The sequence below is a fragment of the Crocuta crocuta genome, unplaced genomic scaffold (assembly GCF_008692635.1).
Source record: "Crocuta crocuta isolate KB4526 unplaced genomic scaffold, BGI_CrCroc_1.0 scaffold64, whole genome shotgun sequence".
NCBI lineage: Eukaryota > Metazoa > Chordata > Mammalia > Carnivora > Hyaenidae > Crocuta > Crocuta crocuta.
In genome coordinates this window covers 6352900-6372233 of record NW_027530640.1, presented here as the reverse complement: position 1 = coordinate 6372233, position 19334 = coordinate 6352900, and the positions used below count along the sequence as shown (strand labels likewise).

Here is a 19334-nt window from a genome sequence, read left to right as displayed (position 1 = left end):
CCCCCCCCCCCCCGTCCCCCACAGCAGCCCACCAAGCCACCTGTATATAAAGCACAGAGGCTCCCCAGGGTCAGCTTCATGCTCACGTGCTGATCAAAACCCAAGTGTGGAATGGAATCTTTCCCAAAGCTGTGCTGTGGCTGAATTTGCCCACAGGCCTCCCCAACTGAGCTGCTGCTCCAAATTGTAGCCCCCCGCCCCCCAACCCTGCTGGCCTCTTCTCAGGGCTGTCCAGGCCCATCCTGACCAGCAGGGGCAAAACAAGAGGGCAGAAACTCCCATTTCCCTCCTCTCCAGAGGCAGTATCCAGGGAGCTGTGTGTGCCCAACAGAGGGGACTCAGAGGGGACTCCTAGCATCCAGCAGGGCAACAGTCCTCCTGTGGCTCACCACCTTACCACCCACCCCAAGGCTGGCCATGCCAGAGTCCCTTCTGTGGAGCCACCATTGCAGGTTTTGGGGGACCCCAGTGGATGAGATAGGGTCCAGGCCCCCATTGAGCACACGTACCACACGCTGGAGCTGCCCCCACCACACCCACATCACCTTCCACACAACCCTTCCACAGGAGCTGGCATGAGACATGACACAGCCTCCTGGCCCCCTCCAGAGTTCCAGACCTTGGCCACTGTGGCTCGAGAAGGCTGAGATTGTCCCCTCGTCTGGGCAGGGATACAGCCTTGATCTGAGCCCATGTGCCGTCCCCTCCACCTAGGATTCCACAGCTGTCCAGTCAGCAGACATTCAGCGAGTACCTTCTGCATGCTGGGCGTGCACCTGCACTGAGGCCTGGCCATGGCCTTGAGGGGCTTTCAGTCTCACAGGGCTGCCTGGCAGTCAGCAGTGAGTGAATAGGATCAGGGGATGAGGCTGGCAAAATGTAGCAGGAGAGAAATGGGGGCAGCATGCGGGGTGCCTCTTTACCTGGAGCAGCATGGTGGGAAGACAGAGCAAAGGACTCCGTGAATAAATGGCTGAGGGTGAGGGAGAAGCACAGGCAGCCAGGGATGGCTCCTTGCCACCCACCCTTCCTGGTGCCTGGTGTCTCCAGCCCATCCCTCCCCCACTTCCAGGTGCTCCTCTATCCGAGCCTCCAACAGGGGCCTTGACCACACGGCCTCACTCTCCATTAGAATCTGAGCTTCCCACGGCCTGGATGGCCTCTTCCACCCTGCACACCTTGTACAAACCCCCTCCCCTTGCATCTTGGGAGCCTCCAGCCCTACCCACACCTGGAACGGGAAGCTTCACCTGCCTCAGAGTGAAGACGGACCCTTCGAGGCCCAGCCCGTCAGGGGCACGTGTGGCTAATGGAATATTCACAATGTCTCCCTCGCTTCCTTTTGTTTTGCACTAAAAAGTGTTCCTTTGATGGACATTTAATTCCAGAGGCTGCTACCTGCTTCCTATCTCTCTTTGCTCAAAAAATTAAATGCGGATGTGCCCATGCCCCTGCTATAATAATCTCCCTCAGCGTGGAGGGAGCGTCGCTGGGATGGGAGAACATTAGAATCTTCACAGAGGGACAATTATTGAGGGAACTAGATTAATGAGGTGTCATAACAACTTAGCTAGATCTGTGGCTGACCTTTCTCATGGAGAATGGGCTTGATAAATGTAGTTCATTACCAAGTTCTGACATGAAAATAGGATCACACTCTGGGCTCCTCAGCAGGCTGATCAATATTTTATCTGCCAAAGCAGCCCTGGTCCAGGAACACAAGGAGCCCCATACACATGTGCTGGCAGGGAGCCTGAGGTTGGTGCCCAAGCAGCCACTGTGCACAGAGGGTACCCAGGCTGGCAGGAGGGTAGTGGGGTCCTTCCAATGGCCTCTCAGGATGTTCGTCTATGTCAGGCTGACCAGGACATGAGCCTCCCTCCCTAAGAGGCCCCAGAGTGGGAGTGTCTGTGGGCAGTGGAAAGAGAGGGAGAAATCTTCTGTTTATCCACAAATACCAAGTCCGTGGCCACTTGCGGCGGCAAAGGGAATAATAACAACCGAGCCATGCCCTGGGCTACTTGAGGCATCAGAGAAGTCCTCAGGCCTGGCTGACTCCTTGGGACTTCTTAGTGTCCTTTTATATTTCCTTTTCTGTTATGACCGTGGGAGGTAGTGAGAGAGTATCATTGCCCCCTCCGTAAGATAGGAAGTGGAGGCAGGAAGGACAGGGGAATGAATGCCTTTCCCAGGATCTCCCGACTCCCTGTCCAGTGCTCTGTCCAGCCTTGTGATGATTGTCATTAACAGGCTGGGGTCAGGCCGACACAGCAGCCTAAGATGAAGTCATAGGCAAAGTTGTTACAGAGTTGCCCCCTTGCCCAGCTTCTTTATGAGACAGTCTTCCCTGAGCCACAAGACTCGGTCTCAGCCATATTCCCTAATTGACTCATCCCCCAGCATTTCACACTGTAGTGCTGCCTGTGTAACTGTCCAGTCCTGTCCCACCTGCCAGGAACTTGCCATCCTATGGAGGGGGTACGGCAGATGCTTAATACCCATCCAGATCCCCTCATTCAACCCCAGAGGTGGACCATTGCCCATAACACTGGCTGATAGCATCCAGCTGCAGGTACCAGCATCTTCAGCTGGAGGGCACTTTCCGGCCTCGGGACTGCGTGGAAGTGCCAGGCGGGGCAGTGGTTAATGCCCCCAGAAGCACCCTCAGCCAACAAGGGACGGAAGTTGGAGGAAGCGTGCCCTGCACCCTCCCGTCTGAGCGGAGCAACCCTGCAGCCTGCTGGACGTAGCCTCTCCAAGGTTCCATGGGACTGATCGCCCACCCACCCTTTATTGGCTTTCCTGCTCCCCAGGCTCACATCCCTCTACCTTCTGCTCAGTTCTTGGGGTCATCTCCAAACGTGCTTCTCACCCTAGATCCTTGTCTCAGGGGCTGCTGTGCAGGAGCACAGGGCCCAAACTAATAGGACAGGGCAATCGGAACTGGGCAGGGAGTAGGAAGCTGGATGCAGGAAGGTGGTTCTGTGTGTGCAGGCCAGAGGAACAAGGCTTCCCCGCAGAGGAGGCTGAGCTGGGCTCTGCAGAAAGGGGAAAGGAGAGGGGGAGGGAACACCTTCAGGAAGGGCCCCAAAGCAGGCGTGTATCAGCGGTGGTCAGATCTCGGTGAGCTTTTGGGTCTGCAGGAGGCCTTCCTGAACTCTCCAAGCCTCACCCTAAGCTTTCACCTAGCCCAGGCCACCCTTATTTAGGACACAAATCTCTCTTTATCTGGAAACCTCCAAGACTCAGAGGAAACATTAAAATGACTTTCCTAGCACATGGGTACTAGGGTGGGTCATGTCTATCCCCCTCACACATACAATAGATCGCATCCACACCCTCTGGCAGCCCCTGGTGAGCTGGCTCAGGCACAGACCTCAACATCCCATGCAAGCGTCCTACCTCCAGAGTTCTCGGTGGAAATCCCACCAGCTGTCAATCCATTAGTGGGGAAGCTTCACTTTACTCGGGGCTGAGTCACACAGGCCCTGGTCTGAGGCTCCCAGGAAGGGCTGACCATTGCCATTTTCACCATCATCATGGCCAGCACCCATAGGGACTCAGGGAGAAGGGTTGTGGTTCCCAGACCTCTGCCATGCCCCTTCCGGGGACCTTCTCTCCAAAGTGTCTAGGGTCAAAAGTGCCAAAGGTAAAATGTGGGGAGGTGATCCCTCTTGCCCCTTGGGACCCAGGCCCACCCCAAATGGGGACAGGAATGTTAGTTACGATGCAGTGATGTCTCAGCAGGGCCCAGAATGAAGTGAAGAATAAGCCATGTGAAGATTTGAGTAAAGAGCATTCCAGATGGAAGGGGCAGTGAATGCTGAGCCCTGGGCATGAGACCATTCTAGGGCCCAGTTTTCCCTCCACACTCCCACTACTTAATGTACCCTGCGTGGGCTTGCAGGGCAGGCCCAGGGGTGACCCATCTGAAGATAAGAAGAACCCAGCCCTTGAGTACTGACCCTCTCTTGTCCAAACTGATTAAGAGAAAGAGGAAGATCAAAAAACAGAGGCTGTGTGGGCCAGGCCTTGGGGGGCCCCATGAGGCAGATGCGGGCCAGCCAGGGGCTCAGATCCCCTGTGCAGAGGGCCCTGCTTAACCTCCTGCCACCCCCCAGGAGGGAGATTTAGAGGATATCTTCCCTTCTTTATATTCATCTGCACTTTCCACACATTCTTTGATGGACATGTATTTCTTTTCTAATAAGACAATTGTTCAAACCCGGCAGCAGGGTGAGGAGCCTTTAGCTAAAGGCTGGGTCTGGCAGATCCACAAACACCCAGGGCTCCCCCTGTGAGCTGCTCCTCTCTGCTCCCATGGGGTCACCAGGGGGCCAGAAGGAAAAAATACACCTGGGGCTTGCCAAGGGGCTGTCCTTGCTGGAGATGGAGCATCAGAGGGCGGTGAGGACGTCCCAGTGAGAGGGCTTGGACTTCAACTAAAATGGCCATCTCCATGGGTGCAGAAATGGCACCATTGGGCGTCTTTCCTCTGGCTCCCGACATGCTGGGAACACTAGAGGAGCTCGAGGACACTGGCCCAATGGTTTCATTATCTGAGGCTAAGACTCATGTCAAGGGCAACTGCTTCTGGAGTAAAGAAGGATTTAAGATTGTCTCCCAGCAGCACCCCACTTCATCTTGATTGCCTGGCATCCTGCCTCAACCCCACTCTTCCCTCCCTTCTTGCTGCTCCCTCGGCCCCCACACCAGCTTCCTCCAGACACTCTGCCCCTTGCTCCTGCCCTGTGTGCCCTGCTGCCCAGCATGGTCTTCCCTTCTGTCCCTCATCCTTCAGGGCTCATCCTAGATGTCCCTCCCCAAGGGAGGCCGTCTTCACCCCAGCCCTGTGAGCACCCCCTCTGCAGGCACCTCTGATGCCCAGGACTAGAAGTCCGTTGTGGCCCAGCATGCCAGCGGCATCTGAGACATGCTTTGTGAATAAATGCTGACAAAGGGTGGGAGGGAAATGGCCTGTGTGAGCCCTAGCAGGGGGCAAGACCGGGGGCTCAGGGAGTAGACCCTTCCCCCACCCCTTTCCCCCCAAGTTCATCTCTAGACATGTAGCTACCTTCCTGTGAGGAAGGTTGGAGGGACCAGGAAGGATAAGACACCCCCCCACACACCCATCCTGCTTAGCCTGGCCCATCCCTCAGGTGGCCATGCTGTGCATGGTCCCTGCAGACTGTCCACACAGCAACCTCCTTCCCATCCATACTACTTGTGTCCTGTGTCCTGACTTCTGCTCCATCCCACCCTGCTGGGGGCTGAGGGGTGAAGATTGGGACAAAATTCTTCTTCTTGCCCAAAATAAACTTTTAGGCCCAGGAAGAAGAATAAACTAGAATAAACTAGGCCCAGGAAGAAGAAGAACCCAGCAGACTACCATAGCTTCCCCTGGGCAGGAGAGATTCTGTAGTGGGACAAAGCCCCTGATTCCAATGCTGTGCACTTCTGAGGCCTGGAGAGTCTGGTTTGCCAGGTGGGAGCCCTGAAAGCTCCTGGAAATGGATATCCTCCCAGACCAGAGAGAGGTACTGGCCAGGTTAGGGTGATGGGAGAGCCTTTCTCATCAGAGCATGGAGACTCCCAGGGAGCAAATAAATTTGATTATATTGAACACAGAAATTGATTTTTTTCTAAATAAACATGTGGGAGAAAATGGTAACAGGCATCTGTTTCTGACGAGAATCAATTGACCCCCAAATTAGAAGAAAATCTGGAAACATAAACAAGCACAAGAAAAAGTGGCTGGGTGATCCAGGCTTGTCTAGTGAGGGAGGGAGGGAGGGAGACAGACAGACAGACAGGCTTCCCCGTGAGCCTTTCTCCACCAGGTAGCTTCCTTGTTTGTTGCTCTTTAGCAAATGTGCCTTTAGTAATGAGGAAGGGACAGTAGCTATCATTTTATGAGTGCTTGCTTGGTGTCACGCCAGTGCTGAGCCCTTTATGTGCGTATCTTATCTAATCTTTGTAACAGCCCCATGTGGAAGGCACTCCTCTCCCCACCTCACAGATGAAATCACAAGGCACATGTTCAGGCGACAGCAAACCCAGGACTCAAAGTCAGTGGACTCCAGAGCCAAGTGCTCCCAAGCACGGCTTGATATTGACTCTCCAACCCTGAGCTATTACCTGGGCCCTCCCCTGGCCTTGGAATTGAGGGGAAGAGCCCCAGGCCCAAGGGTCCCTTCCAAGCAGCACACACTGGTCTTCGATCGGGTTGACAGTGAGGCACCCACGCTGCTTCCCCGGGACTTAGCAAAGCCAAGGGCCAAAATCCTTCCCCCCTTTACCACCTGGGAGGTGGAGCTAGAGGAGCTATGCTGCTCTGCTAACAGCCCCAGAGCCTCAGCTCTGGGCTGAGCCCTGTGTGGTGTTCGCCCCAGTGGGCCCGTCCCCAACACGATAAACTACGTCATGTCACAGCCCATCACAGGCCTCATTTGCCAAAACACCGCGCGGTTCTGAGTTTGTTCCGCAAGCATGTCTGAGATAAAGGACCTAAGAGTCAGGGGCTGTGTGCTTCGGTTTTAATTTCTTAAAGCTCCCTTTTGTTTCTTGGTCATAGACTTGTGTACACATGTTTGTTTTGAAGTAATCCAGCTCTGGGGACGTACCTAATTAACTTAAGCAGGGCTTATTAGTCCTGTTAACTAAAATTCCCTAATCTATGAGGCCAAGTTTTCAAAAGCAGCCTTTAAGGCAGGATTAAGGCAAAGACGAGCTATTACAAAATAGAATTGGGGCCAGTTTTCCTAAATCTGCTGTGGGGCTGCCGCTGTGAATTGGCCTGGACAAACTTCCCCATTGTATCTGGCAGAGTTGCTCCGTGTCTGGCCTATAGTAGGTGTTCAGTAAACATTTGTGGGGTGAGCAGACTGGCCCCTCCTAGCATGTGTATCCTGTGAAACATATATTCAGAGTTTTCCTGAGCCCACATATCAATGGGATGGGTTAGCAGGCGGATGGACAGACAGGCCCCATCTACTCCTGGTACAGCCTGCACTGCCTGTGCTAGATGCTCAAGGCCTCCTCGTAAGCAGGAGGCACAACATTCTCTCAAGACCAAGGGAGGAGTCTGGCTGCATTGACCTCACGCTCTCTTCCAGATGACCCGTGCACCATGGCCGACTATGCCCGCCTGAAGAATGTCCTCCTGGCGCTCCAGACCCGCCGGCGGCCAGTCCCAGAAGGGGGCAGCCGACAAGACCCTGCCTCCCAGAAGCGCCTCCTGGTGGAATCTCTATTTACAGACTTGGATGCAGATGGTGACGGCCACCTCAGCAGCTCGGAGCTGGCTCAGGTGGGTACCGCAAACGCGGAACACCGAATCACGGAGGAGTCCAGGTTCCTCTGCAGTGTGTAGATAAAGACAACCAGAAGATCCACACAAGCACAGGCGTTTGTAACTGTCGCTCTAACTGGAGAGGTCTCTCTCCTGCAAGAAGCAGCATTTCCCCCGGGAGTCAGAGAGCTTGTGTTCAGTGCCTCTGAGAGGATCTCAGTGTCTTCTTCCCACCCGCCACCTTCAGCCACTATTTGCCAGCAAGCTTTGAAGCACTGTCAGCTAGCTGGCAAACACACACTTCAGAGGGGCTAGTCTCAGACATTTTCATCAGGAAGTAACTCTTCTCTTCCTGGAACCCTCTCCTCTGCTTAGCGGGAATGTTGAAGGGAAGTAGCTCTCACTTCCACCAAGCACCTTGGGGGCTCTTTTTTTTTTTAAACAAGGTAACAGTGGCTTTTATTTTTTAGTTTATTAATTCATTTTGAGAGAGAGAGAAAGAATGGGAGAGGGGCAAAGAGAAAGGGAGGGAGAGAATCCGAAACAGGCTCCACACCGTCACTGTGAAGTCTGACACAAGGTTTGATCCCCAGAACTGTGAAACCATGACCAGAGCTGAAATCGAGAGTCAGGTGCTTAACCGGCTGGGCCACCGGGGCGCCCCGAGGACCTGTGCCATTCTTTAGGGCCCAGCCTGCTTTGCTTTGCAGGAAGCCCTGCGTCCACCTGTAAGCTGTGCTCTTCCACTTGAGCAGACACTCAGATTGGACCCTGTGGTTTGCCCTCCCTCCACAAGCCCAGCACACGTGTCCCTTTCTCCAGGTCTGAGGTGGTGCCGGGCAGTTATTGTCTGCAGCAGAAAGTGAAGGAGTAACCCAAGGCACCAGCCCCTGAGAGCTGCAGAGAAGGCCTCTAGGATGCTGGTGCGGCCGGGAGGGCCAAGTAGGCCAGAAGGACCTGCATTCCTGCTCCCGCTCTGCTGGTCTCCCTCAAAGGGCCTGGAGCCTCCCTGGGCAGGTGCAGAGATATGCAAGGAGGGTGAGGTCGGTCGCCCCATGAGGACTGGTGGGGCGGGGGAGCTCTTCCTCAGAGCCCACAGAGTGCCCACCCAGAGGAGAGACAATATAGATGAGTCCCCACCTTCGATGCCACTTTGAAGACATCCTTCACACGGCACAGTGGCCTTATCAAATCTGTGGCCAGGTCACTAGGAAGGGCTGGGCTGAAGAGTGCCCTACCTTTACTGAGCATCTCCTGTGTGCATGGCACTAAGCAAGGCCCTTGACTAATGACATAAGAAACACAAGAGAGTCCCTTACTGTGTCATGTAGTAGCTAGGAATTCAGACATGCTGGTCAAGCTTCCTGAGTTGAAGCACCACCTCCAGTATCTACTAGCCAGTGGGTCTTAGGAGAAAAGCTCACCTCTCTGGGCTTCCGTTTCTTGTCTGTGACCATCACAGGGTCAGCAGGTAGATGAAAGGAGCTAGGGCATGTGAAGTGTTCAGCATGGTGCCCGGCACATGCTACCATCCCAGTGGTGATCAACGTCCATGCCATCATCACTGTCTTTGCTATTATTGTGTCCCCCTTAAACCTTTTGGCCACCCTCTGCTGTAGGAGGTACTTCTGTTATCCCTACTTCACAGATATTTTTAGATGAGAAAACCAAGGCTTCAAGAAATGAAGCAACTTGCCTGAGTTGTGTTCACTATTGAGAACACAATGGAGCTCAGGCAAACCCAGGTGGGCTGGGGCGGCTGGGTGGTCCAGTTAGTTAAGCATCTGACTTCACCTCAGGTCATCATCTCACGGTTCATGAGTTTTAGTCCCTCATCGGGTGAGCAAGAGCCCTGTTTCTCTCTCTCTCTCTCTCTCTCTCTCTCTCTCTCTCTCTCTCTCTCTCTCTCTCTCATTCTCTCTCTGTCCCTTATGGGATTGTATCTCCCTGTCCCTCTTCCTTCACTTGTGCCCTCTCTCCCCAAAACAGACAAACATGGGTGGGCTGTTGCTTGCACACCTGCTCATCTCACAGCACAAGGGTCTCCCTGGGGGAGAATGGCTCACACAAGAGGGCTCCACCTTGTCCTCCTAAGGTCTGTGAGGCCAGCAAGTGCCCACAAAACCCAAGTACATAGCAGTCACCTGGAGGCTTTGCCACGCAGGGTCCCCTCTCAAAGCCCCTCTACTCCAGCCGGTCCCGAGGCTGCTTGCAGAGAGGTCGCTGGGAAGCACAGAGCTGAAGGCACCCCGCTGTGCCCATCTTGCCCTGGGCAGCACATGCCAGTCCATCCGGAGCCTGCCAGGAGGCTTGCTGCCCACTGCCTCCTGGGCACACACCGTCCCAGCCCTGGCAGCCATCACATGACCACCTCCAGGCAGACTCGGCTCCCAGCTATGACTAAGATCCCAAAGAGCAGGGCCAGCCACTGGCAGATGACCCAGCCTCTCTGAGAAAAGCCCAGGTCCTGTCGGTTACAGGTACCTTGCAAGAACAACCATCTGGCAGGTCCCGGCGCTACAGGCTGTTCGGGGATCACCGAGAACAGGTGGATTTGGCTTGTCTTAGACGGAAGCAGCTGTGAGCTCTCACCGCCCCAGCCCCACATGGCTCCCCGGTGCTGACAAGCAAACAGAACCTTCCTGGGCTTGTTGCTCTAACCTGGCAGGCACGTGCTCCAAGGCACCTGAAGCCATTAACAAGCATGGTAATTGGACTATGATTTCCTCTTTAAAACGTAATGTATTTAAAGTCCATTTCATAAAACTGCCAAGCAGAGCCCAGCTAATCGCGGCCTTTCCTTGACACTAAATCAAATGTGTCAGGGAAAAACCTGTCAGTCCCATTGAAAGTTAATCAATTTCCAATGCAGAAATAGACAAGGGGAAATTTCTATCTTTGGAAGATTGATTTCTGCGTTATGGTTGATCTCCCTTTTATTGAACACTTACTTGCTAGGTGAAGGGTCATTTTTTTTTTTTAACGTTATCACATTAAATTGCCTTTAACACAGCAGGCCAAGCTGAAACTGTTAAATAAAGAGAAAATGTCTCTGTCCCCCTCTCCCCACAAAATAAAATGAGATCATTTCCTTTCTTCTGAGATTTCGTTCTCAGCATTTTCCTTGCAGGACTTTTAGTCCCAGAAACCCCAGCCTCTGGGTCCAGCTGAGTGAGGGTGCCTGGAATTTCCACCCTTAGTCACCTTTCGGCATCTGGCTGGTCTTGCTGGTGAGGCCATGTCCAGAGAATAGTTCATAAAGGCCCATCCGTGGTAGCACCATGCGAGAATCCCAAGGCAGGCGTTTGTTCCCCTGGCAGAATGAGGCAGGCAGAGGCATGGAGCTTAGGCAAAGTCAGCAGAATGGCACCTGCCCCTTTCTGGGGGGACTGGTGCTGTGACTAGAGGTGCTGCCCTGAGATCGGTGAGGGCTTTTGGGGTGCAGGATTAGGCAGGCACGCACTGATGGAGCAGTGACCTTCTAGCTCTATAAAACTAGGAGCCAGGAGGGCCTCAGCTGAGCTCAGCCACTGTTTCTTTGCTGAGGTTCTCTGATCAGGCGCCTTCTCTTCCCTGTTTCCCTATCTGTAGCATGAAGGGGTAGACCAGGACCCTCAAAGACCCTTCCCAGCTGAGACCGTCTGGGATCTGTCTGCCCAGATCAGGAGAAAACACACCTGAATGCTCATCCCAACCCTGCCCCAACCACTCTGTGACCCTGGGAAAGTCCCTGCCCTCTCTGAGCCTCAGCTTTCTCATCTATAGAATGAGAGGGTCAGGGAAGACAAAACCACAGAGCTTTGGGTGCCCCCCATGGCCCACTGAGCCGGCGCTGGAGTCCTTACCCCTCCCTCGGGCAGTGACCGCAGTCCCTCTTGGCGGGAGCCATTCTCCAGCCATGCCCACAGCCCTGCACTCACTCCCTGCTCTGGCCTCATCCCTTTCCTCACCCACAGCACGTGCTGAAGGAGCAGGACCTGGAGGAGGGCTTCCTGGGGTGCTTGCCGGGCGACCTCCTCCGATTTGATGACTACAACAGCGACGGCTCCCTGACCCTCCACGAGCTCTACACAGCTTTCCGTAAGTCAGCCCCAGTGCAGGGCGTGTGCGCGGACGGGCTTGTGTTGTCCACAGGCGGGCCTGTGTCTCCGGGTTGCAGGGCTCTGGAGTCTATCGTCGGTTGTATCCATCGGTGGTTTCTTTCATACATGAAATCAGCTGAATTTGTTTTACAGTGAGCCTGAGCTTTAAGAAAAGGGTAAAGGAACGTGGGTGGGAAGACGGAGCACTTGCTCTGCTCATTTTGGATAAAGGCCCTTAATGGTGTCATTGAAGGAATCGAGGACTATGATTTAAGTGTGGCTGGGAGGGCACTGCCAGACACCTGAGGGAGTCTATGACGTGCATGGAGGGCGCAGCTTTTCGGGATTTCTCCCGGCTGCAGATCCTGCAGGAGGGTTCTGGAAGCTTGGCCAGCAGGACGAAGAGCCTTCAGTAGTGAGCTCACAGAGTTCAGCAGGGAGGAGAGGGGAGGGCGGTGCTGACCCCAAACTTGAGACAGGAGAGAACACTCTTGGCCCCAAAGAGATGAAGCCTCTTTACAGCAGATATCAGTCAGCCTCTGCTTAAAGCAGGTGATATGTGCATCCTGTGTGAGGCACCCTTGGACATGACCTGTAAGCTCACTGCTCCTACCAGTACACTCTGGAATTTGGGGAATAGGTGTGAGACCTCCCGGGGTGCACTGAGTACTTGCAACCACAGATCCTCGAGTCCTCTCCCCCCGAACCTCACCCTCTACTTGGAGTTCCACTTTTGAGAAAAATATGCCTGCTTCGTGTTGACATTTGGTGCTGTTAGTGCAAACATTCGCAAGGCCTCAGAAGTAGTCCTGGTGAATCACCGGCAGAAGGGGCTCTTGTGGCAGAGAGAGGAGGTACTCATATGGCATGAGGAGAGAAACGAGGGAGACTCTTTCCTGTGGAAAGTCCATGGGCTTGACTTGGCAGTGGGGGCAGAGGGGAGGGGTGCCTTTCCAGTTCACTGCTTCCCTGTTGCTGACGCTCAAAGTCAAACCCCCAGCTACAGGGCTCTGCCTGATGTACTGTGACTACGTACCCATCCTTCTTCTCCCCGCCCACTCCTGAAACTCCTATCGACGTACAGGCGTTCATAATAAGGTGTGAATGACTGGTAGGCTTAACCCGCTGTGGGAGGTGTTCGCCCTGTGGATAGAGTAATTTATGCCTTAAACAAATCTCTACATTTTAGAATGTGTAGCAATATCAGCAAGTCCCTAGACCTAGCTCATGAGAGCCAATGACTAGATTTTCAGGAGTCTTGCAGTTAACCAGTTGGTAGCTTTAAGTCAGCTGATCCCAAATGTAGGGAAGATTTACACCACAGAAATTCATACCACACAAATGCTACAAAAGTGGGGGCACTTTTTTCCTCTGGAGAGCCCCCTGTTAGGCACTGACCTGCACATCACTGGACAAGAGCCTTCCTCCTGTCCTCAGCGCCCCCTCCTGCAATATCTTTTCCACCTCCCTCACATAGGGACTCCTGGTGCTTCTCATCCCATAGAACATGAACAGGAAAAGAGGCAATGTCAGGGCAGATGACAGGGAGAGTAGCCCTGCATGTCAGGAAGGCACCCACCAGTGTCCTAGGTGTGGCTCTGAGACATTCCCAGCAGTGCTTTCTGCACTTGGGCTCGTTTGCAGAAGATACTGTGAAAGAAGAATTCAGTGCATAGAGCCAGGGACCAAGGCTGGACTTCAAGGACTTGGAGGATGCACCAGGCATCACTACTGAGGTGTCCCATGATGATATCATGAAGCTGAGGATGGCTCCGCTTTGGACCATCCTGGTACCTGGTGCCACAGAAGCCTATTCTCCATGAGTTCTGTTTCTGCGAATCAGTCGGCGCCCAAGAGCAAACTATTGGCTTTACTCTTGAGGAAATGCAAGCATCCCAGTTGCCCACGATGAAAAAGAAGGCTTCCCTGGCCTCCCTAATGAAGGTCATTATAAACATGAGCTACCTGTGGAAAAGGAGGGACCTCATCACTTCACCTTCAGCCATATGTCTCATGCAGAGCAATGTGGTGTGTGTTTCCTTCATTCCTGGATTATTATTTGAAAAGCTTTATAATCATCATTTTTAAAGCAAATTAGATTCTGCTGTTGCCTTGGACTTGTTTTGAACCAAGCAGCCAAACCATTCATCACAGCCCAGCCCAAAAAATAGATATGCAATAAAATGTAAACTCACAGCCATTAAGGAAGCCACAAAATGAGTTAACCCAGCCATAAAGGGCTGACACGCGGCCACTCGGAGCATGCAGCATCCAATGGTTTTTCAAAGTCATGGGGACTCAACATGAAATTCCTAGAGCTGTGGGAATGAATTTATGGTTCAGTGAATGTTAAATAGGTAATTGAAATGACACGTATAGGTACAACTTATTACCTAGAAATCAATGGACATTAAAGAAACCTCACTAAAACTCAGAAAGCAATATCTCAAAACATTTCAGCAACAACATTTTGGATTTAATTTAAAAACTGGAGCTGATGGACTGGCATGGGTTGAAACTTTGAAATTATATTTTCTTTTTTTGCCAGGGTCCTTGTGTACTAGGTAGGACGGGGTCTGTGGAGTGCTTCCTGGCAAGACTTGGTCGCTCTGTTAAAGGATGGGTCTAGAGGACTTTTGCCTGAGAAGTGGGTTGTGTTAAGTTTTTGGTGTTGGGCAGTGGGTTGAGGGGAGAGCAGTCTTGTAAATCATGTTTTCTCATGCAGCTGGCTTAGCTCAGGCTGGGCTAGCGTGTGCCACTGTCTGCAGCTGGCTGAGGGCACTGCCAGGAGCCCCAAGGCTGGTGGCTACCATGCTCAACTGAGCTGGTTCATGGTAGGGTTGCACCATCTTCCTTTCCCTGCAGAGGAGGGCAGAGGCCAGGTACCTCGGCCATGCAAGTCACTCCTGTGTCTGACTGTCACATGGAGCTAAATCTCCCCAGTTGCCCATCTCTGTACACTGATGGGAGTGAAATATAAGGGTGGCTTCCCTCTCTCCCTCCATCTATCACCTGGACATTGTCTTCAGGTGGCTTTTGGCTTTCCAGATCATGAGCTGATCTCAGAACTAAGGGCACAGTGTTCTCTCGGCACGTGCCCTCCACCCTTCCCAGCAGCACCGCCCCCAACCCCGGCCCACACCAGCCACAGAGCCATCGCTCCTCGCTATGAGGCAGAGGCCCAGGCCCCAGGGTCCTTGGTGAGCAAGATGTGCTCGGGCCCTGTGCATGCATCACAATAAATTAATCTCAAAGTTGCTCATTTCAAAAGCTTTCCAATAATGCATGTTGCTGCACTTTTCTGAACGTTTGGGTTGGGATCATGGGGGAAACATACTGCTTAAATGGGGATTTTTCTCTCATTTTCAATTCCTTCCAAGCATCTTCTGATTTTTAGAAAGATACTCGTCCTTTTAATTGATCCTGTGAGGGCAACGTATCGGATGGGAATGAAGGGTTTGAGCTGCGAGCTGGGCAGGACACGGGGCTTCACATGCTAATGTTCTGGGGTCACAGATGCCCCATGTCACGGAGGAGAACTGCAGGGCAGGGCCTGTGTGCAAGCAGGACATCCTCCCTCTGCTCCAGGCAGGCAAGACAGAAAACTGGTTTCATCCTATTATCGCACTACCTCTGTATCCAGGGCAACTCTGTGAAACAGAGGAGACGGCCACCTGGCGAATTTACAGCTGTCACTGCTACAAAACGGAAGGAAAGTGCAGCTTCACCTTCCACACCCTTATCCTCTGGGAAGAGGGATGCCCCACACAGGCCAAACACCCCACCAGACATACCACCTTGGGCAGCCCTCCCGCCACCCTGTGCTGGGCACAATGCTAAAATGAAACGCCCAAATCTATTGGGCTCCTTATCTGTGTAAGGTGAGTTCAGCCTCGGTTCAGAGGGCGAGAATGATGCTTTATCCCCCTCCGTTTGGTTCCTGAGTTTTCAATAGTGAGTACCAAAATTCCAGAGAGCAAAACATTATCTCTTTCATTCTTGACTTTGGAGAGCAAGCAACACCTGTGCATGGTCCTAGGTGCTGGTGGAGGCCAGACCATTGCTGTCATGACAACCTTAACCCCAAAGGGAGAAACTGGTTGCCTCACAGAAGATATGCAGATCACGTGTCCACAAAATCTGCTTCACTGCCCTTGTTCCCTCATAAAACAGCTAAACTGGAGCAGCCAAAGGAGGAATTGAAAATTGGGAGACAGGAGGTGCTGAGAGGCAGAGGTCAGGGTGCTTTCTCCTCCCCTCAGGCTTAGAGAGAGGCCTCTAAGGAGCCTTCCTTGGGAACTTGCTCTGTGCCCCTGAAGCCAAAGTCAGTGTGCCATCTGAATGATTTTGCTTGTTAATAGCACTTGAGTTAACAGTGGACTCTTAACTTTAGGTCCTATAAAACGATACCTCACATTAATCATGTGTCAGCGCTGTGTATCATGACCCAGTTTTATAGATGAAGAGACAAAAACTCAGAGAAGTTATGTGGCTAACCCCCAGTCACACAGCAGAACCATGATTGAACCCAAATGCCTAGTTCCAGAAACTTCTCGTGCATTTCAACACACTTTACAACTCATCGGCATTCTCCATTAAGGAGAGTCTCACTGCTCCCACAGCGTGTTTCAAGTCCCTAAATTTCAAGTCCCAGCTCAATGCTCTCCTCCTCTAAGAAGTCTTCCTCGATTTCTCTTCCTTCCACAGAGCCCCACCCATCTTCCTCTGTGTGCTCACAACCGTGAGTTCACCTCTACACAGTAATAAGGCTATGGCCTGATGGTTCCGTGTCAAACCTGGTTCAAATCCTCATTCCGCCACTTACTAGATACATGACCTTGAACAGTTCTTTACCCCAACTAAAGCTAAGCGTCAAGTTCCTCGTCTGTAAAATGGCATAGTAACCACCATAGAGGTGTACTCAGGACTAGTAAGTGCTAAGTGATACGTAGTAATGAACCAGGTAGGTCAGGGACAGATGTGAAGATTTTTGCATGTTTTCCCACAGCCCCCACCACTCCCAGCCCAGTCACCCTGTGCCATGTCAATATTATCCTGCCCCAAATTAGTGCAGAGGCCCCAGGATGCCAGCCACTGTTTTACTGACCATGCCTAGCATGGGGTTTGGCACCCAGGAAACCTTTGGCCCATGTTACTTTAGTGAGGGGAAGAAGCAGACCCTTCTGTTTGCCAAAGGTCCAAACACAATGTACCTGTCACTAAAGGTCCCAGAGGGAAGCGCCTCGTTGGAGCCCCAGAGCCCGGACCCCTCCAGCGGGGGGGTGTAGAGGGGGTGGGGGATGGCACCAGTCAGGTTGGACCCGGCCAGCAGGGGCACCCCTGTAGCTTCCCTAGGAGCCACAGACATCTGTGATCACCTGGATGAGGGACCGGGGTTTGAGGTGAGCCCTGATGCCCACATGGGCCTAATGCTTTCTTAATGAAGACAAAAGCCACTTGTCCCATAAAGCTCTCATCCTGCTCCCAGGGCCACTAATTGGCCATTCAGCCCTCCTCAGGATAAGTGTTCTGTGAGGCTGTTAGGCTACCTGCCTGCTGCTTAATTACCTCTAGGTCTGAGAACTGTGTGTGGAGATAAGGGCTCCCGCTCCGTGCTGCCATGGCCAGTCCCCACTCCCACCCCGTCACACCCCGGCTGTGCAAGGACCAGGCACAGGCCCTCTGGCTCCTGCCATCCCACCAGGAGATTGACCTTCCATTTCTGTGCAGATCCATGTGTCTTGGGACATCATTCATCAGCACACAATGAGAGGTTGTATTTCCTCTGAGTATAGCTCCTGCGAACCTGAAACACACCCACCAGCACAGCCCCGGCTGGTCCCCAGGGCCACCTCCCTCCCACCTGAGGCCACATCACAAGGGTAAAGGCTACACCCACACAGCATGTCCTCCTGAAAATTGGTGACCCTGGCTTCTCTAGGACCCCCCCCCCCCCCCCACCAAAGCTGGGCCCTGGCAGAATAGGAGGGCAGGCCTCTCGAGCAAAACCACTGAGCACAGACATCCAAGCTCCCTGACTCAGGTCGCTGCCAGATATATCAAAGGAAGCAGTACTAGGACTGAATCACTGTGGGAAGATAGGACATGTCTGCCCTGAAGCTGGTGTGGGCCAGGCTCCAGGAAAGGAGGGACAGCACCTGGGCAGGGATACAGGCCTACTCTCTCCACCTAGGCACAGTTGAAGGGCAGTATCCATTTAAGAAGCAGGCCAGCTGACCAGAACATTTCAGAGGCACCCGGCCAGGGCAGGAAGACCACGCATGGGAGTCGGTTCCGAAGCAGAGACAGGGAAGGGTAAGGAGGAAGGAAGCATTAGGTCAGCAAACACACACAGAGCCTATTCTCTGGCAGGCGACACAGCTGTGAGCAAGGCCTGCAGGCCATGCCCGCAGAGACTTTGCAGGCTGGCACACAGACAGCAAATAAACAAAGTAGGAGTGGGACAGGACAGACCCCACCCGGCTTGCACCTGCGCAGGCCTCTCAAGCCGGCGCCCAGCTTGTCAGGAGCCTGCAGGTGTGCCGGCCCAGCAAGTCCCTGGGGAGGGCCCTGAGTATCAGCCAGAGGGCTGCACTCAGCCCTGGAAACCCCCTCTCACCACTAGAGCCTCCCCGTCTCCACTGATGATGGTCAGGACAGAAAAGCAAGCAGGACCACTGTGTAAGGAGCCGCCCCAGTGCCTGAGCTCCATCTTTCCAGATGCCTCTTCACAATGAGCACATGCGCACCTGAGGCACGCTCGCCCTCCCTCCGCCCCAGCTGTGCCAGAAAAGCCATCGGCAGCTGCTGGGGTGAGGGTGATGCTCAGTGAGCACCCCCTCCCTGGGGATCAGGGCTGGGGGACTGAGGACCGCTGTGCACATACCAGGGCTCTGGGGCCGTCTCAACCTTATCGTGCCGTGGAAGGGTCGTCTCTGAGCCAGGACTGCTGTTTGCTGGCCAGTCTTGCCCTCTGCCAGTTTCTGCCTCTTGGGGGTTTCGAACCCAGATGCCTCTTGTCCAGGTTTGCTCCTACCAGCTGCATCATGGCCTGAAGTTTCCAGCATGGTCTGGAGCTGAGTCTTCAAGCACTTTCCATTTTTAAAGATCCCAGCTGGAAGCTGTCAATGGCCTCAGTGCAGAGCAATTGAATGGTAGAAAATGAACTAATTACAGGTTATTGAAAATCCATTATATACAAATTGCAAAGAAAACTCATTAAAATATGATACTTCAGTGCTTAAAAAAAAAAACAAAAAAACACCGCCTCCTCTTGGAGGAGGAGACAGGGGCAAAAGATGGCTGGAGCCCTGTTCCTCGTGTCCCAGGGTCAGGATTCCCAGCAGGTCTGCAGGTCAGGCTCTGGCCTCCCTGTCACACAGCCCAGCCTGACATTAGGCGCTACAGAGAAACTTGGAATTTTGCATGGGACAGAGAGCTCTCTGAGTGTTAGTAAATACTCAGAAATGGCTGCAGAGGAAACAAAGAATTTCATTACAAAGATATAAAATGAGAACAATTTTAACGGCAGCTTCTTACCAGGACAGTACCCTACTGTCCTCATAAGTCTCAGGGTTTCTGCAAAGCATTTGTGGGGACTTCAAAGGACTTCAACATGCAATTAAGCACTCAAGGTCACATTACTGATTTCCAGGCTTGCTCCATGGAGTGTTGAGAAGCCTGGGGATGGAATGGCTAAGCTGCCCAGAGCCCAGATCTCGAAGGGGCTCCTCCGATGCCCAGGCCTCTTCCCAGGCTCCAGACAAGAGCCCAGGAAGCAAGCTGAGGGCAGTGCAGGGGTGCATCTCAGCCCGCTGTCTCCTGAGGCTGCCAGCCACGCCGGGATCTCAATGTGGGGGTGGCCTGGGTGGCAGGTGTAAGCTCTCTAAGCACTTGGAGACCCTTAGTGCTCTGAGGTGTGGAAAAGGCTCACCTGGTATGTTTCTGTAAAAAAGAGCCCT

At 53.1% G+C, this 19334-nt stretch overlaps 1 protein-coding gene across 2 annotated transcripts in view; it reads left to right on the top strand.

Annotated features, from left to right (window-relative positions):
* FSTL4 (follistatin like 4) overlaps nt 1–19334 on the top strand; it is a 407161-nt gene that overhangs the window by 279877 nt on the left and 107950 nt on the right. For both annotated transcript variants that reach the window (XM_077768629.1, XM_077768627.1), the window contains exons 5-6: nt 7116–7309; nt 11248–11371. In XM_077768629.1, the coding sequence (XP_077624755.1) occupies nt 7116–7309; nt 11248–11371 (318 nt within the window). The remainder of the gene's footprint in view (nt 1–7115; nt 7310–11247; nt 11372–19334) is intronic.